This window comes from Eumetopias jubatus, unplaced genomic scaffold (assembly GCF_037043125.1).
Source record: "Eumetopias jubatus isolate StellerSeaLion01/CBP00866 unplaced genomic scaffold, mEumJub1_p1.0 scaffold_3, whole genome shotgun sequence".
NCBI classification, from domain to species: domain Eukaryota; kingdom Metazoa; phylum Chordata; class Mammalia; order Carnivora; family Otariidae; genus Eumetopias; species Eumetopias jubatus.
The window spans coordinates 138,973,940-138,996,692 of record NW_028274809.1 but is presented as its reverse complement, the minus strand read 5'-3'; the positions used below and the strand labels follow the sequence as shown (position 1 = coordinate 138,996,692).

The 22,753-nt window shown below is 43.3% G+C and overlaps 1 protein-coding gene and 2 non-coding genes across 3 annotated transcripts; all 3 read right to left on the bottom strand.

Annotated features, from left to right (window-relative positions):
* Positions 1–4,409: 4,409 nt before the first annotated feature.
* On the bottom strand, positions 4,410–4,543 carry LOC114212976 (small nucleolar RNA SNORA31). The gene has a single exon (XR_003610092.1). It is a non-coding gene; the product is annotated as a small nucleolar RNA SNORA31 (small nucleolar RNA).
* Positions 4,544–4,992: 449 nt separating this feature from the next.
* On the bottom strand, positions 4,993–9,198 carry TPT1 (tumor protein, translationally-controlled 1). The gene is made up of 6 exons (XM_028103781.2): positions 9,041–9,198; positions 8,701–8,774; positions 7,955–8,145; positions 7,440–7,545; positions 6,524–6,640; positions 4,993–5,537 (listed from the first exon to the last, which is right to left on the bottom strand). Exons 1-6 carry the CDS (start codon positions 9,066–9,068, stop codon positions 5,535–5,537), a joined length of 519 nt encoding a protein of 172 aa, XP_027959582.1. The 5' UTR covers positions 9,069–9,198; the 3' UTR covers positions 4,993–5,534.
* LOC114212973 (small nucleolar RNA SNORA31) lies at positions 5,607–5,736 on the bottom strand. The gene has a single exon (XR_003610091.1). It is a non-coding gene; the product is annotated as a small nucleolar RNA SNORA31 (small nucleolar RNA).
* Positions 9,199–22,753: the final 13,555 nt, after the last annotated feature.

The following is a 22,753-nucleotide window of genomic DNA, read 5'->3' as shown; positions in this document are numbered from 1 at the left end:
ACTGATTCCTTCACCTGTAGAATCTGATGCTGTCTCCAGATAAGTGTCAGAACTGAGTTAAATTGTAGAACCACCAGCTGCTTGGTGTGGGGGAAACTTCCACACATTGGAATTAGGAGAATTGTTATAATTTCTAGAGTTTAGGGAATGAATTAATGATGAGTACCTAGAAAACTAAGCAGTAGGGAATGAATTAACTCCAGCAAAATGTAAAACAAATAAAAATTAGAAATTGTACTATATGGCTTAATTTGGAAAAAATACACAGACATACCATAATTATTAAACTTAAATTGGGAGATAACCGTATGGGAGGATGAGGACAGAGAAGCGACAGGGCTCAGGGGAGAGGAGATGGGAGTTACCAGTGCCAAGAAAGCATGATCTTCATCTTCCATAGAGAAAGTCAGAAGGTAATTTTTTTTAAAGATTTTTATTTATTTATTGAGAGAGAGAGAGAGAGAGCATGAGAGGGAAGGAGGTCAGAGGGAGAGGCAGACTCCCTGCTGAGCAGGGGGCCCGATGCGGGACTCGATCCCGGGACTCCAGGATCATGACCTGAGCCGAAGGCAGTCGCTTAACCAACTGAGCCACCCGGGCGCCCCAGAAGGTAATTTTTAAACTCTGAAACTGAAAAAAACAAGAAATAATAGTTGAAGCAAGTTATTTAGAAATAAACATTAAAAAAGAAAAAGAAACAGCAAATATGCAGAATGTGTCTTGGGAGAGTAAAAATAGCCTGGCAGGAATGAGGTGGGGCAAGGGACTGATGTTCTCGCTGTGATCACTAAATGCATCAGTTTAGACTAGGATATTAAGTATTTTTTAAAAGAAGCATATCCAGGTCAAGCTCAGCAGCGTGTGTAGGATCTCCCACCATTCCTTTAATCCTGTGACCAACACACCTTGGTGCTGAGTGCCAGGCACCATTCTAAACATTCAGGATACAGCACTGAGCCTCAAAGCCGAGCTCTTTTGGAGCTTGCGTGGAGTGGAGACACGATAAGGCAGTAAGCAAGTAAAATCATAGTATGTTATATGTTGAGAAGTGCCATGGAGGAAAAAAGCAAAGAGGGTGGGGTGGGGGGGAGTGTAGGTTTCAATGGCATGGTCAGAAAAGGCCTCTCTGATTTTGACCAGATGGCCTTTGAGCAGACTTGGTTGTCAGAGCGAGCCACGTGGCTACATGGGAAAAGCATCTGGGCTGAGAAAACAGCCGGGGCAAAGGCTGTGAAGCGGAAGCCTGCGTGGTTAGGGTGGCCAGGTTAAATGCAGGTGTAGGAAGGGGCCTCAGATGCAGGCAACCCCAGGGATTAGAAAATATTCTCCAAACCACCATAGGCTAGTGATAGGGGAAGCTAAACGGTAGTTGGGAGTTTTGCACAACTCTCACAGCCCCATAAACCAGAGGGTTCAGTAACTGCCTTAGAAAAGGAAGCTTCCACATTGCTCTTGGGAATGCTAAAATCAGCTGCTCTCACATTCACACCCAGCCCTCCTCCTTTGTCTGTAGAAGAGTGGAACAGTTTGCACATTACTTAACCAGTTTCAAAAGCTTCGTCACTTTTGCTTTTAATAGATGCCAGCAGGTGGTATTTACTGTCCTGCCGGTTGATGGCAGTCACCAAGTGACACCCCGCCCGTCCTCCACTTGACAAAATCCATCAGTGTGGATTGCCATCACGTTGATTCGACAGAGTACGCTTCAGAAGGGTGGAATGCTAGGAAAGTGATGGGGAGAAACACTGATTGCAGGCCACTGAAGGGTTTCCTTAGCTTCCAATTTTATACTTGCCATCTGTTGATACGCATTATTTCACCTCAAGGCAGTCAAAAGAGGTGCTCATGTTTTAAACTTCATGCATAGTAATCCTCGTTTCACTTGCCAATCCCCCACCCCCAAGGTTGACTATTAGATTGGCTATTTGACTTACAGGACAAATTGGCAGTTCCCGAGGGAGACTTAAGGTACCTGAGAAAATGGAAATTACATGTATAGCTGTTTTGAATACTTGTCCTCAAAGTACTAACTTTCTCTGTGATTTTATCAGCTCTCTACCACTCTGGGTGGAGTGATTTTATTTTCCTATGCTCTAGGTGAGGCCATGTGCAAGTAGCATTTGAGAATAAACTAGAACTTATCTGCTGTTTTTACATATGAAGAAAATCACCAAGTACAAGACTAGATTTCTAGCGTTAAACTGTTACAAACTCAGGACTGAGAGTCTAGTAGTTCTACGGTACTAATGGTACTGCACTCTTGGTTAGTCAGTTGTGCTGTGTCCTCCCCCCCCCCCAGAGGACCCCTCTAGTTAGTCACCTGATGTCTGAATTCTCATTTTTCACCTCAAACTGTGATGCATTCATGCAAAAGCACTCCATTGCCCCCATCTCCATGCTTCCTGCTTTACCACTAGCTCAGTACTATGTATATATGAACAAAGAGAGATGTCAAGTGTATCCTGGAGGGGGTGGAGGAGAGGCGTCAGTAATTGAAGGGAACCTCATTGAACAGTTACTTTGGTAAGAATTTTCCCCTAGGCTCATGGTTGACATTTTTCTACTGAATTGTATGGACTCCTGTTAAAACATCCACTTGAGGTTTGCATAGCCCAGTGTACGGGAGGAATCCTGTATGCCAGTCTCCAGGCTGTAATAGGAAACCATGTGTAATAGTACAAATCCATTATCTATAAGCTCTCAGAAAGTATGCTAGAATGTTCCAGTAGTTAAAAAACATGCCCCCACAATAGTAAAAAAATCTGCTTTGGACTGCCAACAAGCATTATAATCAGACATACCATTGCTACACTAAGGGATGGATTTGGAGGAATTCAGTGGGATAAATATAAACTACCATCATTATGGTTCTTAACTTTATCTGCAAACTCCCCCACAGTAGTAACTCTGCACATAACTTTCCACTCCCCACTTTAATAGCCTACTGTTGACCAGAAGCTTTACAGACAGCATATTAACACATATTTTATGTTATACACCAGTCTTGCTTTCTTCTCCTACTATTCACACACTTGTCAAGTTCGCCTACTTGGTCCTCATCTTGACTAACCCTGAAACACTGTCCACTTGACTTCCAGACCACTCCTATGATTTTCCTATCTCAGGGACAGTTCCTCTGAATCACTTTGCCAGGTCATCATGCTGCCCATATCTCAAGCTCCAAGTCGGAGGGCTGAGTCTATCCTTTCTAGGTGATCTCACCCACTGTTTTGGCTTCAAATGTCATGCACTGGGATTTTCCCAGTAGCTCTTTAAATCTTTAGATCTCTCCTCCCAAGTAAAATACTCAATTGGGTACAGTTCATTAGGTCAGGTCATGTCACCCTTCTGCTCAAAACCCTCCTATGGCCTTCCTGCATGACTTGGTTTCCTCTTTTCCTGGATACTCTTCTATGCCTTAACCCTTTCTCTTGTCATCGTGGGTCCAGCAAACCGGCCACCTTGTCTCTAGAACATGTCAACACACTCCACTTCAGACTCTGTATTTGCTTTTCTTTGCCTGGACTGTACTGCCCCCAGATATCTACATAGCCTATTTGCTTTCCTATTCAAATCACATTACAAAGGCCTTCCCAGACACCATCAGAGTCCTTTTACAATTTTTCTCCAAACGTGTAACAAAGCCTAGGGCTTAAAGGGCACTAGGAACAAGACTTTATCAAATTTAACACCAATTAAGGACATAAAATGACATACCCATAAAGTACACATCACCTGTTACTCTTGCACCAAGTATCTTAACTAGACTCTTAGCTGGGAGTAACTAGAAAGACTGAAAATAAGCATTCCTAGGCTGGACTGATCTGGACTCACTTCCTACAAAGCCTCTGCACCTCCTGTTCTTCCAGTCTTTTCCATGGCTTGCTCACTGGACCGTTTCAGGTTAGATGGTGTAAGACTTTACAATCAGGTGGTCATGTTCATAGTACTGACCGCTGCCCCAAAATTCTTTCCCTGTTTGAGGCCCAAGTGGCCTCCTAGACCAGCAACTGGCACTTTTTCTATTTTAATGTCAGATCAGAATGCTTAAAATTGCCACCAGCTTGACTAGTTTCCAGTATTTGGGTTTACTTCCACTCATCACCAGGGGGCACTATCAATCTTAACGTGTCTCAGGTTCTGAATCACATCATGAACTCTGAAATCTCTAGGTTCCCAATCACTGGATTTGCCCTGGGTTCACGTGTCATAGGACCAGATGACTCACTGGCTTGCCTTCTTTTTAGTTTTAACCCTTAAGCTTTTAAAAGTGGGATTAATCAAAAGGCAAGGGTCTGGGAAATCCTTTTGTAGCACTTCTCATAAACTCAAATTTCAGATACTTTGGAGTAAAACAATTTCACTGTTGACGAGGTCACTTCTGAGTTGCAGAAATTCTTCTGGTTTTTCCCTGTACTCCCCCATTCAATCTTGACTGCCATAATGAGACAGACAGAAAGCGCGAGGACACTTTTTTCTTGCATCTCTAGTGGAAACCTTAGCAGCAGACAGGAACTGCTCCAGGTCTGTCAAACGGATGCATTTTTCTTATTCTCCTGACACCCACAGCCCTTTCAGACACGACAGGACACAACAGCATTTTCCTGGGCCCACACTCCATCTAGAATTTCCATCTTTGGAAGCAGGGGCAGGCAAACCTGTCTTGAGGGGCCACATAGCTGTTTTAGGATTTGTAGGCCTTAAAGGTCTCTGTCATACTCTGCTCTTAACAGTTAAGAGCCAGTCAATACATAAAAACATGAGCATGGCAGGGCTCAGTAAAATCGGACACAAATTTAGGTTTCATGTTTTTCACATTCCACCACCTATTTTCTCCCAACCATTCAAAAATGTAAACACCACCTTGAAGTCACAAAAATAGGTGGCAGGACAAGCCATTCCAGGGAGTTTGACACAAGCATTCCAGGAGACGTCTAGGTTTCTCTAGAACTTGGCTCTACTTGACTTATGACAAGTAAGATCACACAATACTTTGCTTCCAACTGTCATTAGTCTCTTTTTATTCTTTTGGTAATCTCCTCCAGAGTTAACTACTTCCGTTGGTAGGTGACGAAATGTGTAAGGAATCCACTTCAAATGTTGGCCCAGCTATGAGCATGGTCTTTCCCTTTACTTGAACTCAGAATTAAGACTTTTGGATTCTTGTTTTTTATATTCCAGTCCCAGAAGTTTTTCACGGTAGAAGTTATCTGCAGGCAGTCTTATGCTTTCTAGCAGTAGTCTACGACCAGGCTCTAGCTTCTCCAGGACACTACACAGGATGGATTTAAATATGTGTTAAACTAAGAGGCATTCTCTCAAATGAGTTTAAATGCATTTTATTTTTAGACAACCTACATGACATGTTTTTTTCTTAAAAACAATGCCTCCGCTCCAAATAAATCAGGGTCAAAACAAATGAAGAGCTCAAGATGCCATCAGTCCCATCTGTCTAAGTCCTGGTGTCGTGTGGATGAAGAGGAGCAGCCCGTTAACGGCAACAGGTGACACATCCAAAGTCATGGCCGAATTCGTTACTGTAAAAACGAGACAGACCGTATTAACACTTTTACCCGGTATGAAAATATTTAACATTTCTATGCTGCAGATGTATTCCCCTATTCAATCTGGGCTGCCACAAAGACAGACAGAAAGCGCAGGGATTTTCTTCTCTCGCATCCTAGTGCAAACCAAAAGAACAACAGCCAATTGTTCAAGGTCTATCAGTGGATGCACAACCATCCTTAAAGCAGGGGTAGCACATTTTCTAGAAGTCTCATTCTGAAGCAAGCCCCACTCATATGTACATATACTTTTTGTTCTACCAACAGAAACCGCAGATACTCCTGGAATAATCCCCTTAGCAAATCATCCATACCATCCTAAAACATTTTTGTCCACTGTTGTCTCAAATCTTATTTAGTGTAGCCTTAAGTTGATCTTACTTCTAATTTACATGGAAGCCTCTGAAAGCTAGGATAAATGAATGCTTTCATTCCTGTATTGCCTCCAGAAATTCCTTGCATAGCAGACATTCCTTTAATTTTACTGAAGGATTTTGCATATTGGGTAAGCAGCCACCTCTAACTTTATTTACTAAAAGCTAGTAACATCAAGGCTTTCAATGACCAGCTGTCAATTATCAGTAAACCAAAGTGAAAAAGGTTTCACATGCCATACATGCCATTCACGTATGCTTGGCAAAATAGGAAGAGAAGGACCATTTCTATGGGGGAAGATCAACACAGGGTGCTGTTTCTGATCCCCAGCTTAGTGATTTAAGCCACCTGCAAGAAAAACTCTCTGTATATAAAAATTCTAAGTCCCTTTTCTGTCCCGTAAAAATCTTTTACATGTGAAACACAACCCTGTTAAGACTCCCAAAAAGAAACAAGAACTAGACCTACATTTTACAAAGACTGCTGTAAAACCCATTCTAACCATCCCAGGGGCAGGAAACAAGGAATCACAAAGAGGTCTCCATTTTTACATTATGGATTTCAACCCACTTCCTTATACTTACACATTTCTCCATTTCTAAACCATCCTTAAAGAAAATCATATATGGGGTCACACCATCCTCACGGTAGTCCAGCAGAGCAACCATGCCATCTGGATTCATGTTTTCACCAATAAAAAACTTAGGAAGCAAACAAATACCCAGAATTAGACCGTTATATACAGATCGTATCAAAACAAACTACAATAAAACAATCAAAGGAGGATTCAAAACACCACAATTTAAGCAATTTTCACCAGGAGAAAAAAAAATTCTAACCAAACTTCTGTTCACCGAATGAGAACACTAACAATTGACCAAAGTTAAGTACAGAGCAATCCAGAACACTTTAGACTTTCTGCAAACACATTCTCTCAACCCCACATATACAATTCCAAACTCTGTAAAAGCCTGTTTACATCATCAAGCATAGGGAACACACAACGAAGAGAGCACATCATATGGATAAAGTTATCTTTATGGCCAGAGGACATGTGAAAGTTGGAAAAATCAAAGAGCCAGACTGTAATGAGTTTTTTCTTTATTCCTACAGAGGTAAGGGGAAGTCACTGAGTTTCCCCAAGAGAGCAAGTGTAGAAAGAACTCTAGTGGCAATGAGACACTGGAGTTGGAAATAAAAAGATTGGAAGACCACTTAGGATATTAACAAGCAATTCTAGACAGGGAGAAATGCAAAATGTCCTCTGGGAAGTGAATAGGGATGAGACTCTGGAATCAAGCAGACAAGATCTAGAAACACACTTAGGAGCAGGGAAGGCTACTTTCCACAGCCTAGGCTACTGGAATTAAATCTATGAAGTATTTAAACTGTTCAAAAGACCCAGGAGACAGCTAGGTTACATCAAAGATTCATCAAGTAATTTGTTGCTCTGGCAGCTAAATTGCACAAATCTTTGACACAAACATTTACGGTATTTACCTGGTAGTTTTTGAAATTAGCAAGGATGTGCTTGATTTGTTCTGCAGCCCCTGTCATAAAAGGCTTTACTCTTTCTGGCCTCTGTTCTTCAAGTTTGCCTTTGATTCTAAAACAGTATTTTATTAATAGGTTAAAGTACTCAGTTCTCAGCAAAATGAATTTTTTCAGTAAAAAACAAGCAAGCACTGAAAAGGACAACTAGCTGTCACTGGGCCAGATTAACATATGGCACAATCAAGAAACCACTAGCTCACAGGATCAAAGTTTCAAGACTGTTCACAATTTTGGATTTCATGTTATTCCCAAAGTACACTTCTAAAAAGCTAAAACCACACTGCATGCTCCACTATGTTCACGTTAGTTTATTTATGGAAAAGCGCCTACCTTGTAAGCTCACAACAGAAAAGGTTAAGGCCTTTCACAAGTAAGCCTGCTGCTAAAGACCCTCCAAGGCAGCTTATCCCCGAATCCCACAGGATTGCGGGCAGTAGGTGGGCGGCACCAGCAGCACTTACGATTTCATGTAATCTTTGATGTACTTCTTGTAGGCTTCTTTTGTGAAGCTGGTTTCCTGCAAGTGATGGTTCATGACAATATCAACACCAGTGATTACTGTGCTTTCGGTACCTTCACCCTCTGGGCCTTCAGCGGAAGCATTTCCACCAATGAGCGAGTCATCAATGTTACCCTCTGTCCTACTGACCATCTGCATTAAGAAAGAAAGTAGTTCGGTTTCAGACGTTTTTGACCGTAGCTAAAGGAATCCCCCAAATCTTGTGTCAGCAGTTCACATAACCATCATCCTCCCACCAAAACACTTTTGACTCTTGCCAAAATCACTAAAACATTGTTACGGAGAAAAAAACTCAAGCCGCCTGAAATTCCTGAAACATCGTAACTCAGTTAAGAATTCTTTGTTGACCGGAAGGAAAACGGGGTCATTTACACCCAAGTAGAGGTTCTATGTGGGCTTCTGGACTGATGAGCAAGTACATGTAGAGCAAACGTTGAAGGGCTTAGGGCTCCCTAACCGGAGCCTACCTGTCCCGGACCGCCCGGGAGGAGGATGGGCGCCAAGGCGGCGGACCTATTTCCAGGCTCAGCTCCGCCTCCACTTTTCTAGAAAAACCCGAGCCCGGAAGAAGCGTCTCCTCCGCCAGGAGGCAGCGGAGAGGATTGCACAACTTCGGGCGGGGGAGCGGCGGAAACCCGAGCCTGCCCAGCCTTGCCTCCCCCGCGCCGCGCGGCCCGACCGACTCACCTTCCCCTCCACCTCCAGGCACAGCCCGTCCGCGATCTCCCGGATCTTGTAGATGTCGGAGAACATCTCGTCATCTGCTCGGGGACACACACCCGCCCGTCACGGCGCGCCCGAAGGTCTGGAACCGGCGCCGCCATTTCCCGCGCGGGCCAGGCGCACGCGGCCCCCGCTCCTCCCCGGGCGTTCGAGACCCCGAGGCGTGTCCCAGGCACCGACCCCTCCTCGCTCCCGGAAAGGCCGCCAGCGTCCCCTAGGCTCACGACAGCGGCGGCGTCCTTCTTCCCCGCCCCCACCCGCAACCCTGTCCCCTGCGCGCGGCAGTAGTGCAGTCACGACTCACGGCTGATGAGGTCCCGGTAGATGATCATGACGACGGCTGGAGAGAGACGACGGCGGCACTACCTTAGCAGAAGCCGGGAGCTCTGACCGAGCGCGGTGCAGCCGGAGCGGCACTCGGGGGGAGGGGGGAGCGGGCGGAAAAGGCCGACTCAGCCGCTCCCCAACCTCATATAGAGGGCACGTCCCCCTACGTCATCGCCCGCTGCGCCTCCGGAAGCGCCGCAAGCGGTGACGCAACACGCAAAGCCGCGCGAGGGGTGGAGCCACGGCACGGGCCGGTGAGGGGAGGTGAGCATCCGGGGACTTGGCCCGAGGACACAATGCCGCGTTGCGTGGTGCTCGCGATGGGGTGGTAGGTGGAGAAGGGGAGGAAGGGGTTCCCGGGCCTCTAGTGCGGAGAGAGGGGGAAGCGGGGCAGGCTTCCTGCCCCCTCCCTATCCTGCCGGGCTGCCCTGGGAGGTGCTGGGCTTGGGTGGGGCTTAGATGGAATCTCTTCAAGCTTCCGCCCTACGCCTCGCGCCGCGCAGCTCGCACCCATTTCTGGGAACAAAAATGTCAACTTGGCGTTTACGGAGGGTCGGGGCCTGGAGAGACCGCGAGGCTGTCCACAAAAGATGAGGGTAGGGGACTGGACTTTTGACCTCGCTATAGGTTCTCGGGAGGCCTCGGAGGACTTTTTAGCGTTTGGCGCAGGCGCTACCCCAGCAGTAGTTTTCGGACGCTTTTGTGGGGCAGAGTTGAGTCCGGGGACCGGGCTACAGGTGGTCCAGCTGCGCCTCTGGGATTAGTCGTGGGCGGGGGGGGCGCAAGGTCTTGGGGAGGACGTAAGGTGTCTCTGGAGTTTGCACAGCTTTCCCATCTCCCAGTTGGAGTTCCGTATTTGAAAGCTTGCGGATTCCTCGGGCAAACAGCTGAAGAAGTTTCCCTTCTGTTTTGCACTTGGCCTTGAATTATGTCCTCTGTTTGAAAAAAGGGTTATAGTGTCGCTTTAAGATGACAATGAAATTATGTCCTAAGTGCTAGAGAGTTAAAAATAGGGAGCTTCCTACCTGCCCAAATGTTATGTGGACTTTAGACCCAGTTATAAGGTACAAAACAAACACTCAAGGTTAACAATTTCCCTTTTTGTGTGAAACCGGAGAGCATCTCCGGTTACATTCAACAAATATTTTTATGCTCTGCGGGGTCCCTAGCACCGGGTTTTGCACGGATCTCCCAATCGTGAACAAGTTAAAACCAGTCCTATCCTCACCTAAATTTTTGTTCCTAAGAATCAGGTAATTAGGGGCGCCTGGGTGGTTCAGCTTTAGGCGTCTGCCTTCGGCTCCGGTCATGATCCCAAGGTCCTGGGATCGAGCCCCGCATCGGGCTCCCTGCTCAGCGGGAGGCCTGCTTCTCCCTTTCCCACTCCCCCTGCTTGTGTTCCCTCTCTCGCTGTGTCTCTCTCTGTCAAATAAATAAATAAAAATATTAAAAAAAAAAAGAATCAGGCAGTTATAATACAGCCAACATTTTTGTTTTTTTCTAAATCTAATAACGAAGCATTCTGCGTAGTAAGAGAAAGCAACTCGGGAAAGAGTCGAGCACAAAACTGAATTGAGATGATGGAGAAGTCAAAATGGAAAAGAGCCAGGAAATAGTACCCTCCCCAAAAGATGTGGTCCAGGGCTGCACTGGACACCCTTGAGGACCCCCGGTAACTGGGAGGAAGCTAAACAATGGCATGAAGGGAATTTGAAAACAAATTGACATCTTCTGACAGAATGTGAAGAATCTCTCAAACCTCTTGATTATTTCTGGGATATATGAGTGGAACAGGTTATCCCAGGCAGACGTTCAATTATTTTCCTTGGCTTTAACATTTTCAAATTTTTGAAATATTTCCATTTGCTGATACCATATCCCTAAACTTTTCTCTCCACTCTTACCCAGTTTTATGTTCAATTAAAAACATTTTTTCAAGTTTTATAAAAGCCATAGTGAAAAAAAGTACTGAAGTTAAGAGTCATAGTGAAAAAAAGTACTGAAGTTAGGTTGAATCTTGGCTTTGTCTGTTACTGGTCCTGTAACCTTGGGAAAGCCAGGCTCCCTAAGCCTAAGCATAAAACGGAATTTTTGTGAGTTAAAAGGTTTTGGGGATATTAAATAAGGCAACGAAAAAATGTCTGGTGTCTTCAGTAGGTTGTTAATAAATATTGGTTGAGGGCGCCTGGGTGGCTCAGTCGTTGGGCATCTGCCTTCGGCTCGGGTCTTGATCCCAGGGTCCTGGGATCGAGTCCCACATCGGGCTCCCTGCTGGGCAGGGAGTCTGCTTCCCTCTCCCACTCCCCCTGCTTGTGTTCCCTCTCTCGCTGTGTCTCTCTCTGTCAAATAAATAAATAAAATCTTAAAAAAACAAATAAATATTGGTTGAATTTGGTGCATAATTCTTTCCAAATCTACCTTTTTTCCCCAAATTTTATTACTTTGCAAAACATTCCTGAAACTATTCCATTAATCCTCTAATTAGTTATTTGGAAATATTTAGGGATTTAGTGGATACGTGTATTAAAGACGTTCTTCTGTTCAGTCACAACACTTAATTGTTCACTGAAAGAATTCGGCTTTTGTCAAGAGATTTCTATCTTGGGTTCATGTTTAATAGCTCATGGTAATTCAGAAACTACAAATCCTAAAAAAAAAAAAATCTTAGGAAAATCTGATTTGAACTTCAAGATATTTTGTAAGCTCCACCCTGTCATCTAAAAAATTTGTTCCTCGGGGCGCCTGGGTGGCTCAGACGTTAAGCGTCCGCCTTCGGCTCAGGTCATGATCCCAGGGTCCTGGGATCGAGCCCCACGTCGGGTTCCCTGCTCTGCGGGAAGCCTGCTTCTCCCTCTCCCACTCCCCCTGCTTGTGTTCCCTCTCTCGCTGTGTCTGTCTCTGTCAAATAAATAAATAAAATCTTTAAAAAATAAAAAATAAAAAATTTGTTCCGGGCGGGGGGAGGGGGGGGAGGGGTGCGCCTGGGTGGCTCAGTTGGTTAGGCATCTGCTTTCAGCTCAGGTCATGCTCCCAGGGTCCTGAAATCATGGGCTCCCTGCTCCCTCTACTGTTTCCCCCTGCTCGTGCTTTCTTTCTTAGTTAAATAAAAATCTTTAAAAAAAAGTAGGGCGCCTGGGCGAATCAGTTGGTTAAGCAATTGCCTTTGGCTCAGGTCATGATCCTGGAGTCCCGGGATCGAGTCCCACATCGGGCTCCCTGCTCAGCAGGGAGTCTGCTTCTCCCTCTGACCCTCCCCCCTCTCGTGTACGCGTGCTCGCTCTCCCTCTCTCTCATTCTCGCTCTCTCGAATAAATAAAATCTTTTTAAAAAATAAAAATAAATAAAAAAATTTGTGCTGGGGCAACCCTGTCAGGACCCCTGTCACTCTTGAGAGCTTTTTCTGTATCTTCACTTAATAAACTATCGCTTTACTCACTGAATGAATGAATGAATGAATGAATGAATAAATAAATATTTTTTTAAAAATTTGTGCTGTATCTTGAAAATACCTACTTAGAACACCAGCAATGCAAATAGGGAAAGTTACTAATTGCAAGCCACTGACAAAATTGAAAGGATTTGGTCTTTAGCTAATTTGCTTTTACTTTGGCATCATTTGAATTTTTTTTTAAGTAGGCTTCATGCCCAGGGTGGAACCCAGTGCGGGGCTTGAACTCACATAACCCTGAGATTAAGACCTGAGCTGAGATCAAAAGTCGGATGCTTAACTGACTGAGTCACCCAGGCGCCGCTAACATTTTAATTCTTAACATGATTTTTTCAGTGTTTTCTAACAAAATCTAAGGCTGTCCTAAATTTTACAACTGGATATGACTTGGTATCTCTTGCAATTAAAGAGGTCTAAATGTCTTCTGGCCTCTGCACACAAGCCCTCACATGAGAAAAGCACCTCAGAAGAGTTCCCCCTTTTATCACTTTGGGATTGACTACAATAGCTTAAACACATACAGGTTTATTCATTCTCTCATATAAATAAAATTCAGGGATATGCAGTCCAGACTCATGTGGTAGCTTCATGGGCATCAGGGGCCTAGGATTTTCCTTTCTTCACCACCTATATGGTCTGCAGTAGAGGCTGGAACTCCAACCATCACATCCACCTTTCAGGCTGCAAGAAAAGGGGAAGGACAAAAGAGGTACATTCTAGCGTGTGTTTCCCTCCTAGGGAACAATTCTAAAAGTCCTAAAAGAGGACTTAGTCGGCCTCCATTTTGACCTCAAACTTTTCTAGTTGGGTTATTCTTTCCAGCTTGTCTCCACTCAGGTGGAAGAGCCTGAAGGCAAAGCATCCCCTGATAAGAATCAAAACTACCCCCTCAAGCAATAAGGACTGCCCTGAGCTAGCAAGACACCACACTTGATGGACTCCAAGACGATGGTTTTGGCTTTCACTGCCCACCTGCACTTACCCACCCACCTTTGCCCCACATTTTCCTTATATATACCTGCAAGTATTTTCAGCGCTTTGGAGACTGTCTCTGAGACCGTAGTCCTCTGTCTTCCCAGTGTCTGCCTCACTGAAATAAACTCCTTTCTTGTTTCACCACCACTCAACTCTCTGCCTTTGGATTTTGTCAGTGGCGAATGGCCGAACCTGGACTGTTTGGAGTACCCCAGTGCCCTGGCTACAGTCCCACTGAACAATTACATGGATCCATCCAGTTGCAGTGAAGGCTGCAAACTAGTCTCCCAGCTCATGGACACTGGTTGACTGCCACCCTAAATAAAATCAGGATTTTGTTCTTAAGGAAGACTGTAGGCAGCTAGTAGTCCTTGCTGTACTCACAGTGCAAAGGGTCTGGTTCTCAGCTTAGACGTTTTTCACCTTTACTCACTGGGGGTCAGGTTCAGGGAAATTGATTAGTATTTACCAAACTCATGAGATTGATTTGCAAAACAAGAATACCATTAATGTAGAATGAGGAATTCCTAATTGGTTACATACAGTGTAGACAGTGAAGTTGCAGAAAATGTAGTTTACTTAAGAGGGAATTGGGCAGGGAGGTTAGAATGTGGTTTATGATGGTGACAGAAGGTGATTTAGGAATGAACCAGTCCAGCTGGACTATTCCTGGTGCATGGTCTGAATCCCTTCATTCTGAGATCTGTTAATGAATTCTCTTGCTCCTTTTACCCAGACTTTTCATACTCTGCTAACAAATCAGTACTTTAGTCAAGTTACAAGGCAAATTCTTTCCTTTAGAGCAGAACTGTTCAAAAGAGCTTACTTTGATAATGGAAATGTTCTGTATCTGCTCTAATACAGTAGCCTCTAGGCCACAAGTGGCTATTGAGTACCTGAAATGTGGCTAGTGTGGCAATGGAACTGAGTATGTACTTCTATTTAATTTTAATTAATTTAAATTTAAATATCCATGGCCGCAGAGCCCTATAATGTAAACTCTATGAGTGGGGGACTTTGTTTTGTTAATTGCTATACCTCAGGAGTCCTAACAGGGCCTGACTCAATAATTATTGATAAATGATGGACGAAAAAAAGTTTTCATTTCTCTTAATTAAGTCAAATCCCATCTCAATTAATAGGATTCAGCATATATTCAAGACCTAGTGTAACAGTGCTTTTCAAACTGAGAGCTGAAAAACAACTTAGGGAATAGTGACCAACTTAATTAAAAATGAAACAATAAAAAGAAAATAGAATCACATGTAGTAAAGGTGACTATTGTTTCATGAAACTTATGTTTTAGATTTACACATGTATATGTGTACTGGATCCCAACATAAGACGTATTTCTTCATGTGGATCTAGTTCAAAAAAGTTTGAAAGCCTTTGACTTAAGCAAATTTTCTCTTCAAATACATTTCTTGGCAGCATGAACTGGTCGATTTCAGTGGATAATTTTATTATTATTTTTTTAATGTGCCCCTTTTGACTGTAGCGCTTTTGGACAAGGTTCATGTTTTTGTCACAAAGTAGCCTTATCTGGTGTTAATGTTCTATGAGTTTGTTTATGCTCAACAGAATACCAAGCCCTACCTGGAACAGGGACTGCCAGGCCAGTTGTTGGCAATATCTAGGTCTAGCTGAGAATACCCGTTCCCTTTCTCTTAAGTGAAACCAAGCAACATAACTAATATAACTTCCAATAGTGTCTTTGATGAATGTAAAATGATCATTAGAATCTAAGATATTTTAGATATTTGAATATTTCTTTTAACTTTGAAAAATAGGGCTTTTTTTCTGATATAAAAAATCATAATACACATAAAAGAGCATTTATAAACCATAGAGAAAACCACAGATAACTAATCTTGACGTTAATGTTCGCCCCATCAATATTCGTAAATTTTTTAAAAAGCAGGGTAGAGGGAGGGGCGCCTGGCTGGCTCAGCGAATGAGCATACAGCTCTTGATCTCTGGGTCCTGAGGTCAAGCCCCACATTGGGTGTAGAGCTTACTTTAAAAAAATAAATAAACGTATTACCTATATTAAAAAAAAACAGGGTGGAAGGAATCCTAATGTCTAAGTGACTTCTCCATCTTTTAAGACTTTTAAGACTTTTAAGCATAGGTTACTGTTTTTAAGACTGCTCTAACAGATCTATAAACAAGCCAATTTGAAGATTTCTTGGTTGGGACTACTTTTAATCATTTTTAGACTGGATTTTAAAAATGAGTAGAAGATGATTAGACTAATCAGTCAGCTGGGTGGGCAACTCTTTAATCTCAGAAAATTGTCCAAGTATTTTACCTTTATCGTGAATATTTTCCCATATCATTAACTATTCATCTAAAATGTCATTTAAAATTATTATAAATAGGGACGCCTGGGTGGCTCAGCCAGTTAAGTGTCTGCCTTAAGCTCAGGTCATGTTCCCAGGGTCCTGGGATGGAGCCCCACATTGGGCTCCTTGCTCAGCAGGGAGCCTGCTTCTCCCTCTGCCTGCTGCTCCACCTGCTTGTGCTCTCTCTCTCTCTGACAAAGAAATAAATAAAAAATACAAATGATTATAAATATTCCGGGACGCCTGGCTGGCTCAGTCAGTAGAGCATGGAACTCTTGATCTCAGGGTCATGAGCACAAGCCCTCCATTGGGTATGGAAACGACTTTTAAAAAATTTTATTATAAATAGTCCAACTGATGAATGTTGGAATTTATTTTTAAATCATAGATCCAAAACATTGGAAAAATAAACATTTTAAAGATATTTAGGTACCCACCAATCACAATAAATAACTGCTAACATTTTTCATATTTGCTTCAAGTTTTTTTTTCAATGAATGAAAAAATACAACTGATCACATTGAGGTCTACTTTATCCTCCTTTGTGGACATCCAGAGGTCCATCCACCCTCCCCACCAACACCCACTCAGGTACCCACACCACCCATGTCCACATCCCAGTAAGGAAGGGATAAACAGAAATCAGGGCAGGCACTAGCAGTCATGCCTATCACTTCTTTTATCTTATTGCCAGAACCTAATCACAGAGCCTTTAACTCCGAGGGTGGCTGGGAAGTATATTCTTTATTCAGGGTGGCAGATGGATAGGGAGTTGGAAGAGTGAGCAGTCTCAGTCACAGCTATATTAGTACTTCCATGCTCTGTGGCATAGGGGAGGAGAGAAAGCACAGAATTGAGTCAGAAGAAAATTTAATGGCTGTGAAGTAAGGACTGACTTTAGCCTCAGTTTTTCCATCTTGCCTATGGAATTATTATTGGATGTATAAATACTTCATCATCATGGATGAAGGAATGAATAAATAAACATATGGATAAATAAATATTAGAGTTATCTCTATACTTATTTTTATCTCCCTTCCAGATTGCTAACTTCTTGGCTGGCTTACTCTTCTTTTCTACGTGACTTCTCCTTTGCTGGTGCATCTTGCCCAGCTGCCTACCATTCCCTATAACAGTCCTGGAAATTAGCTTACAGTAGGAACTGAATGCAATTTCAGAATATCAAAGAAAATTTAGAATTTGAAATACAAAGCCTGAAGATAATTAAATTTTGTTATGAGAACAGAGCAAATAGAGTCACGTAGATAGAATCAGTATTCCTTTTAGGAAAAGAATATACATCTGTTTGTGTCTGTATTAAAACTTCTCCAAAGTTTTGTAAATTGTTCACAGTGATTACTGTGGGATTGGGGTTAATGTGTAGATAAGAATTAGGAAGATTTTTAGTTTTAGTTTTATAACCAGTGGTACTCTTTGGAGGCAGAATTTAATTGCTCTAATTCATCTTTGAAATTTATCACATAGTTGAGGACAAACAGGGAAGAAAACCGTGGCAGACTTTCTTCATTAAGCTGTTGGTATGGCAACAGTTATTTTTCAGGGCTGCCTTAGCGGGGTCACTAGAATGTTAAGTATGGAAAAGGAAGGAATTTTTTTCTCAGATCTCTTAGGGCATGCTAGTGCACAGTAACTTATTACCACTTTTAGAGCAAAATGTGCATTCTATTTGAGACATCAGATATGTAAACATTTGTTCAGAAGTGCAAGACCAAAATTATAGAAATGGAGGGGTGCCTAAGTGGCTCAGTGGGTTGAATGACCCACTCTTGATTTCAGCTTAGGTCATGATCTCAGAGTTCTGGCATCAAGCCCAGGCTGGGCTCTGTGCCCCGGCGGGGGGGTGGGGGGCTGGGGGGTGGTGGGAGGGTGTCTGCTTGAGATTCTCTCTTCTTCCTCTCCCTCTGCCCCTCGCCCGGTTTGTGCTCTCTTGCTCTCTCTCTCAAATAAATAAATAAATCTTAAAAAAAATTATAGAAATGGATATAGGAGTATATATGATATAAATATAAATATAAAATATATATTTAAAATATAATCTGAAATATATAAATATGTGAAATATAATTATAACAATAAAATATAAATATGTCATGTATATTCCTGTGCATATCATATATATAATATAAATATATTTATAGGAATATACATGAACATGCAAATATAATTTATTGGCCCACTTTTTGTCCTACCCTGTATAGTATATCTTTTAGTGTAGGTATAGAGGTGGCTACCATTTTCAAAAACTGTCCCCATATGATGAGAATTAGATTTGAAACAAATATTTCTACGTTGATAAGGAAGTATACTTCCAAGAAACCTTGCTCTTCACAGTTCTGTGAAGGTCCCCATGGAAAAACGGACTGTGTTTTCATTTACACACAGTACTTCTGACACCAGATTCCCCACAAAGCAAGGCAATTCTCCAACACCAGCTGCATGGCCTACAATTCAGTTCACTTCTGACACTAAGTGCTCAGATCCCGCAGGTTAAGGGCTCTGTCCCACAACACTACCACCCACCAACCCTTTAGATGCCAATCACAAGTAGTAGGTCCGCAGATTACCCACCACTTCTGTCTGACTTGGCTGTAAACTGGAGACTCTCACAACTTCCTCCTCAGGTTTAATCATTTGCTGGAACAGCTCATAGAACCCAGGAAAACAGTTCACTTACTATTACTGATTTATTATAAAGGATATTTTAAAGGATTCAAATGAACAGACAGATGAAGAGATCCATAAGATTAAGATCCGGAAGGTCCCCAAGGGCAGGCGCTTCTGTCCCTACGGATTTGGGGTGTGTCACTCTCCCAGCACATTGTAAATGCATTCACTTACTCAGAAGCTCTCAAACCCTTGTACTTCTGGGATTTTTATGGAGGCTTCATCATGTAGGCATGGTCGATTATTAACTCAGTCTCTACCACTTTTCTTCCTGGGGGATGAGGTGTGGGGCTGAAAGTTCCATGGTTAATCATAGCTTGGTTTTTCTTTCTTTCTTTTTTTTTAAGATTTTATTTTTTCATTTGACAGAAAGAGCACAAGCAGAGGGAGCAGCAGGCAGAAGGAGAGGGAGAAGCAGACCCCCTAGAGCAGGAAGCCCAACGCGGGGCTCGATCCCAGGACCATGGGATCATGACCTGAGCCGAAGGCAGACGCCCAATGACTGAGCCACCCAGGTGTCCCATAGCTTGGTTTTTCTGATGACCACCCTCCATGCTGAAGCTATCCAGCCCACCAGGAGTTGCCTCATTAGCTCAGAAGACATTCCTAATCACCCCAGAAATTCTTTTTTTCTTTTTTAAGATTTTATTTATTTATTTGTCAGAGAGAGAGAGAGCCTACAAGCAGGGAGAGCGACAGGCAGAGGAAGAAGCAGGTTCCCCACTGCGCAAGGAGCCTGATGTGGGACTCGATCTGAGGACCCCGGGATCATGGCCTGAGCTGAAGGCAGATGCTTAACCAACTGAGCCACCCAGGCACACCCCACCCCCATTTTTTTTAAGATTTTATTTTTACTTATTTATTTTAGAGAGAGAGTGCATGAGTACAGGAGTGGGGGAGAAGGAGAAGGGGAGGGTGAGAGAATCAGAAACAGACTGCACTGAATTGGGAGCCTAACTCGGGGCTCGAACCCACAACCTCAAGATCATGACCTAAGCTGAAACCAAGAGTTGGTCGCTTAATCCACTGAGCCACCCAGGCGCCCCACCCAAGAAATTCTAAGGGATTTCAGAGCTCTGTGTCAGATGCTCCTATCACTCAAAAAATTACAAAGATCTTAGGAGCTAAGGACGACAACACATATTTCAAAAAAGATAATATATTGGAAAACACTTTGCAAAAGTGTGAAGTTGTGTATAAGGAAGTAAGGAATAATTAGTAGTAGCAACATCTGGCTAATTATAGGATCCCCTGGTCTTAGTTTCTGGCTGACCTGTCCTTCAGTTGGAAACCTGTGGTCATTTGTTGAACAAATTATCACTAGGGCCAGTGGCCTGTAAGACAGTGGTTCTCATCCCTGGCAGTGCATTAGAATTACTTGGAAAACTTTAAAAATCCTGATGCTTAGGCATACTCCTGATCAAAGAAATTAGGACCTCTTGGGTGGGACACAGGCAGCAGAAATTGTTAAAGCTTTCCAGGCCATGCCAATATGCAGCCAAGATTGAGAATCTTTGTCTTTTTTTTTTTTTTAAGATTTATTTATTTATTTGAGAGAGAGAGCTCACACAGGGCTGGGGGGAGGGGCAGAGGGAGAGAATCTCAAGCAGACTCCCTGATGTGCACAGAACCACATTGGGGCTCAATCCCACAACCCTGAGACTATGACCTGAGCTGAAACCCAGTGGGACGCTCAGCCAACTGAGCCACCAGGAGTCCCGAGAATCTCCATTTTAAGGGATTAACAAGAAGAGGATTTTTCAAAATAGTAGTCAAGAGAAGCAATTTGATGCCTTTTAAACATTTTATTTATTTTAAGTAATCTCTACACTCAACATGGGGCCCAAACTCATGACCCAGACATCAAGAGTTGCAGGCTCCAAGGACTGAGCCAGCTAGGTGCCCTGCAATTTGATACCTTTTAAAAGTGCAGGTGCCTGATAAAGGAAGCCTGATAAAGAGAAAACAGCCAAGTTGTTTTCTGGCGTGCTGTCTGCAGGCTGACAGAAGTGTCATCTTCCTGACCCCTCTTACAAGGGCATTGCTCAACCGTCGAGTTTTAGAAGGTGAACCAGCTGTGGGAGGGCTGAATGATAGGAAAGATACTGCTGAAAATGCCTCATTTAAGCTTTTTCTCTCTCTCTGAAAAAGAAGCTCCTGTCTGCACAAACTAAAGGTATAATTTGGCTCCGATTGTTACCTTCTCTATAGGCCCTCCACGGCCACCATGTTTAAAATTGCCACCACTGGTCTCCTCTTGGAAATCCCTATTCTTTTCTCTCTAATTTTTCTCTGTGGCACTTACCAGCAACCAACACATTCTTTTTTTCTTTTTTTTTTTTAAGATTTAGTTATTGGCAGGCCTGGGTGGCTCAGTGCATTAAGCGTCTGCCTTCAGCTCAGGTCATGATCCCAGGGTCCTGGGATCAAGTCCCACATCGGGCTCCCTGCTCGGTGGGGAGCCTGCTTCTCCCTCTGCCTGCCGCTCCCCCTGCTTGTGCTCTGTCTCTCTCTGACAAAAAAAAAAAAAAAAAAAAGATTTATTTATTTATTTATTTGAGAGAGAGTGGTGTGGTGGGGATGGGGGGGGGGAGGCTGAGGGAGAAAGAATACAAAGCTGACTCCCCACTGAGCACAGAGCCTGAGGCGGAGCTCCATCTCACGACCCTGAGATCATGACCTGAGCCGAAACCAAGAGACAGACGCTTAACCAACTGCACCACCCAGACTCCCCCACACACTATTTCTTTTACTTATTATTTTATCTTCTGAAAGCACCAGAGAGGCATACATTGTCTTTTTGCTCACATTTAAATCCCCAGTGCCTGGAACAGTGGGTAGTAGACAGCCAGTCAAAAATTGTTAAATGAGTGAGCTTGCGACTGAGATAAATTATAGGTTTAGCACCATAGTCCAGCCCAGCAGCCTATGAGGGAGTCCTCCTTGTATAGTTAGATTTTCTGAATTCCTTTATGATCTGCAACTTAGGTCTTTAGCCATGCTGGTGACTGAACAGTAAAGATGGAAGACTAGCCCCTCATGACTAGAAGAGGCTGTTTGCATGAGTTAGCAGAGACAAGAGCTCTTCCCTCCGAGCAGGAAATGGGCTCAAAAACATATGGTTCTGTGAAAAAAGCAAGTTGTAGAGCAGCGTAACACAGCATACCATCCATCCAACACACAGACACGCCTAAGAAAAGCAGTGTCTTGCTGTGGATACATGTATATATTTGCAAAAGCACAGACAACAGTCTGGAAGGATGTGCATCAGCCTGGTAACAGTGGCTAACTCTGGGCGGCCGGGGCGCTGAGGAAAAGTGGGGTCCAGGGGAACTTTAGTGCTGTTAGCACTTGCCTTGTAATTTATCCCAATGACTTTGTGTACAATTTCACATTTAGTTTCTAAAGCTCTTTTTTCTCACAGATACCTAACATTGTATTATAGTAACAAGTGAAGTATGGGGGAAATATTTCTGTCATATACAGACAATTTATAAGGAAAATGCCCTAAAGAAATAAGAAGCATATTACACCTGAGAAGAGCTAAAGGAGTTCCACCTCTAGATTGTGTGCCTGGGAGGCAGTGAGTTTTCTGATCACTTAATAGGCACAGGGTGTGTGTGTGTGTGTGTGTGTGTGTGTGTGTGTGTGTGTGTGTGTGTGTCTGAGAGAGAGCTTGATTTTGATCCAAAAAACTGACCCATAAATAATTTTGCTAGAAACGGCAGCCAGTACTTTAAAGGGAGGAATGGAGAGGGATGGGCCAAGCCTGCCATCCGGCTGTGGGGGGAAGGTAGCTTATCTTCTGCTTTCCACTCTTTCAAGTGCAGATGCGCGATGGGGTGGGAACTAGACAGAATATAATTTGGAAAGCATATTAATTTCTTTTCTTTCCACTTTGCCTTACTTAAAAAATTACTGGTAGCAACTTATGGAGGTCTATGTAGCACCTTCAAAAATTAGTGAGGCCATAGGTACAAACTGAAAATGAGAATAAGAATATGAAGCCAGGGGTTGGGATTATATCAACCTGGGTGTGTCGAGTCCTGCACCGTCATTAAAGGTGGGCCCCGAAGTTGGTCAGGAGCTTTTTCACAACTGAAGAGAAGGGAGAATATAATTAGTTCTAAGATTTGCCGTCGTTTTTGTGTTTTTCCTAGGGAAGACTTTTTTTTTTTTTTTTTAGTGTCTGATAATGAGACACCCAAGCCCTCATCAGTAAATACCCCTACAGTAA

Excerpts from the sequence above, each read along its gene's own strand:
- TPT1 (XM_028103781.2), bottom strand. The coding sequence starts at position 9,068 with ATGATCATCTACCGGGACCTCATCAGCC. Across the intron at positions 8,775-9,040 it reads CTACCGGGACCTCATCAGCC|ATGACGAGATGTTCTCCGAC; the intron begins GTGAGTCGTGAC and ends GTCCCCGAGCAG. Across the intron at positions 6,641-7,439 it reads CTAATTTCAAAAACTACCAG|TTTTTTATTGGTGAAAACAT; the intron begins GTAAATACCGTA and ends TTGCTTCCTAAG.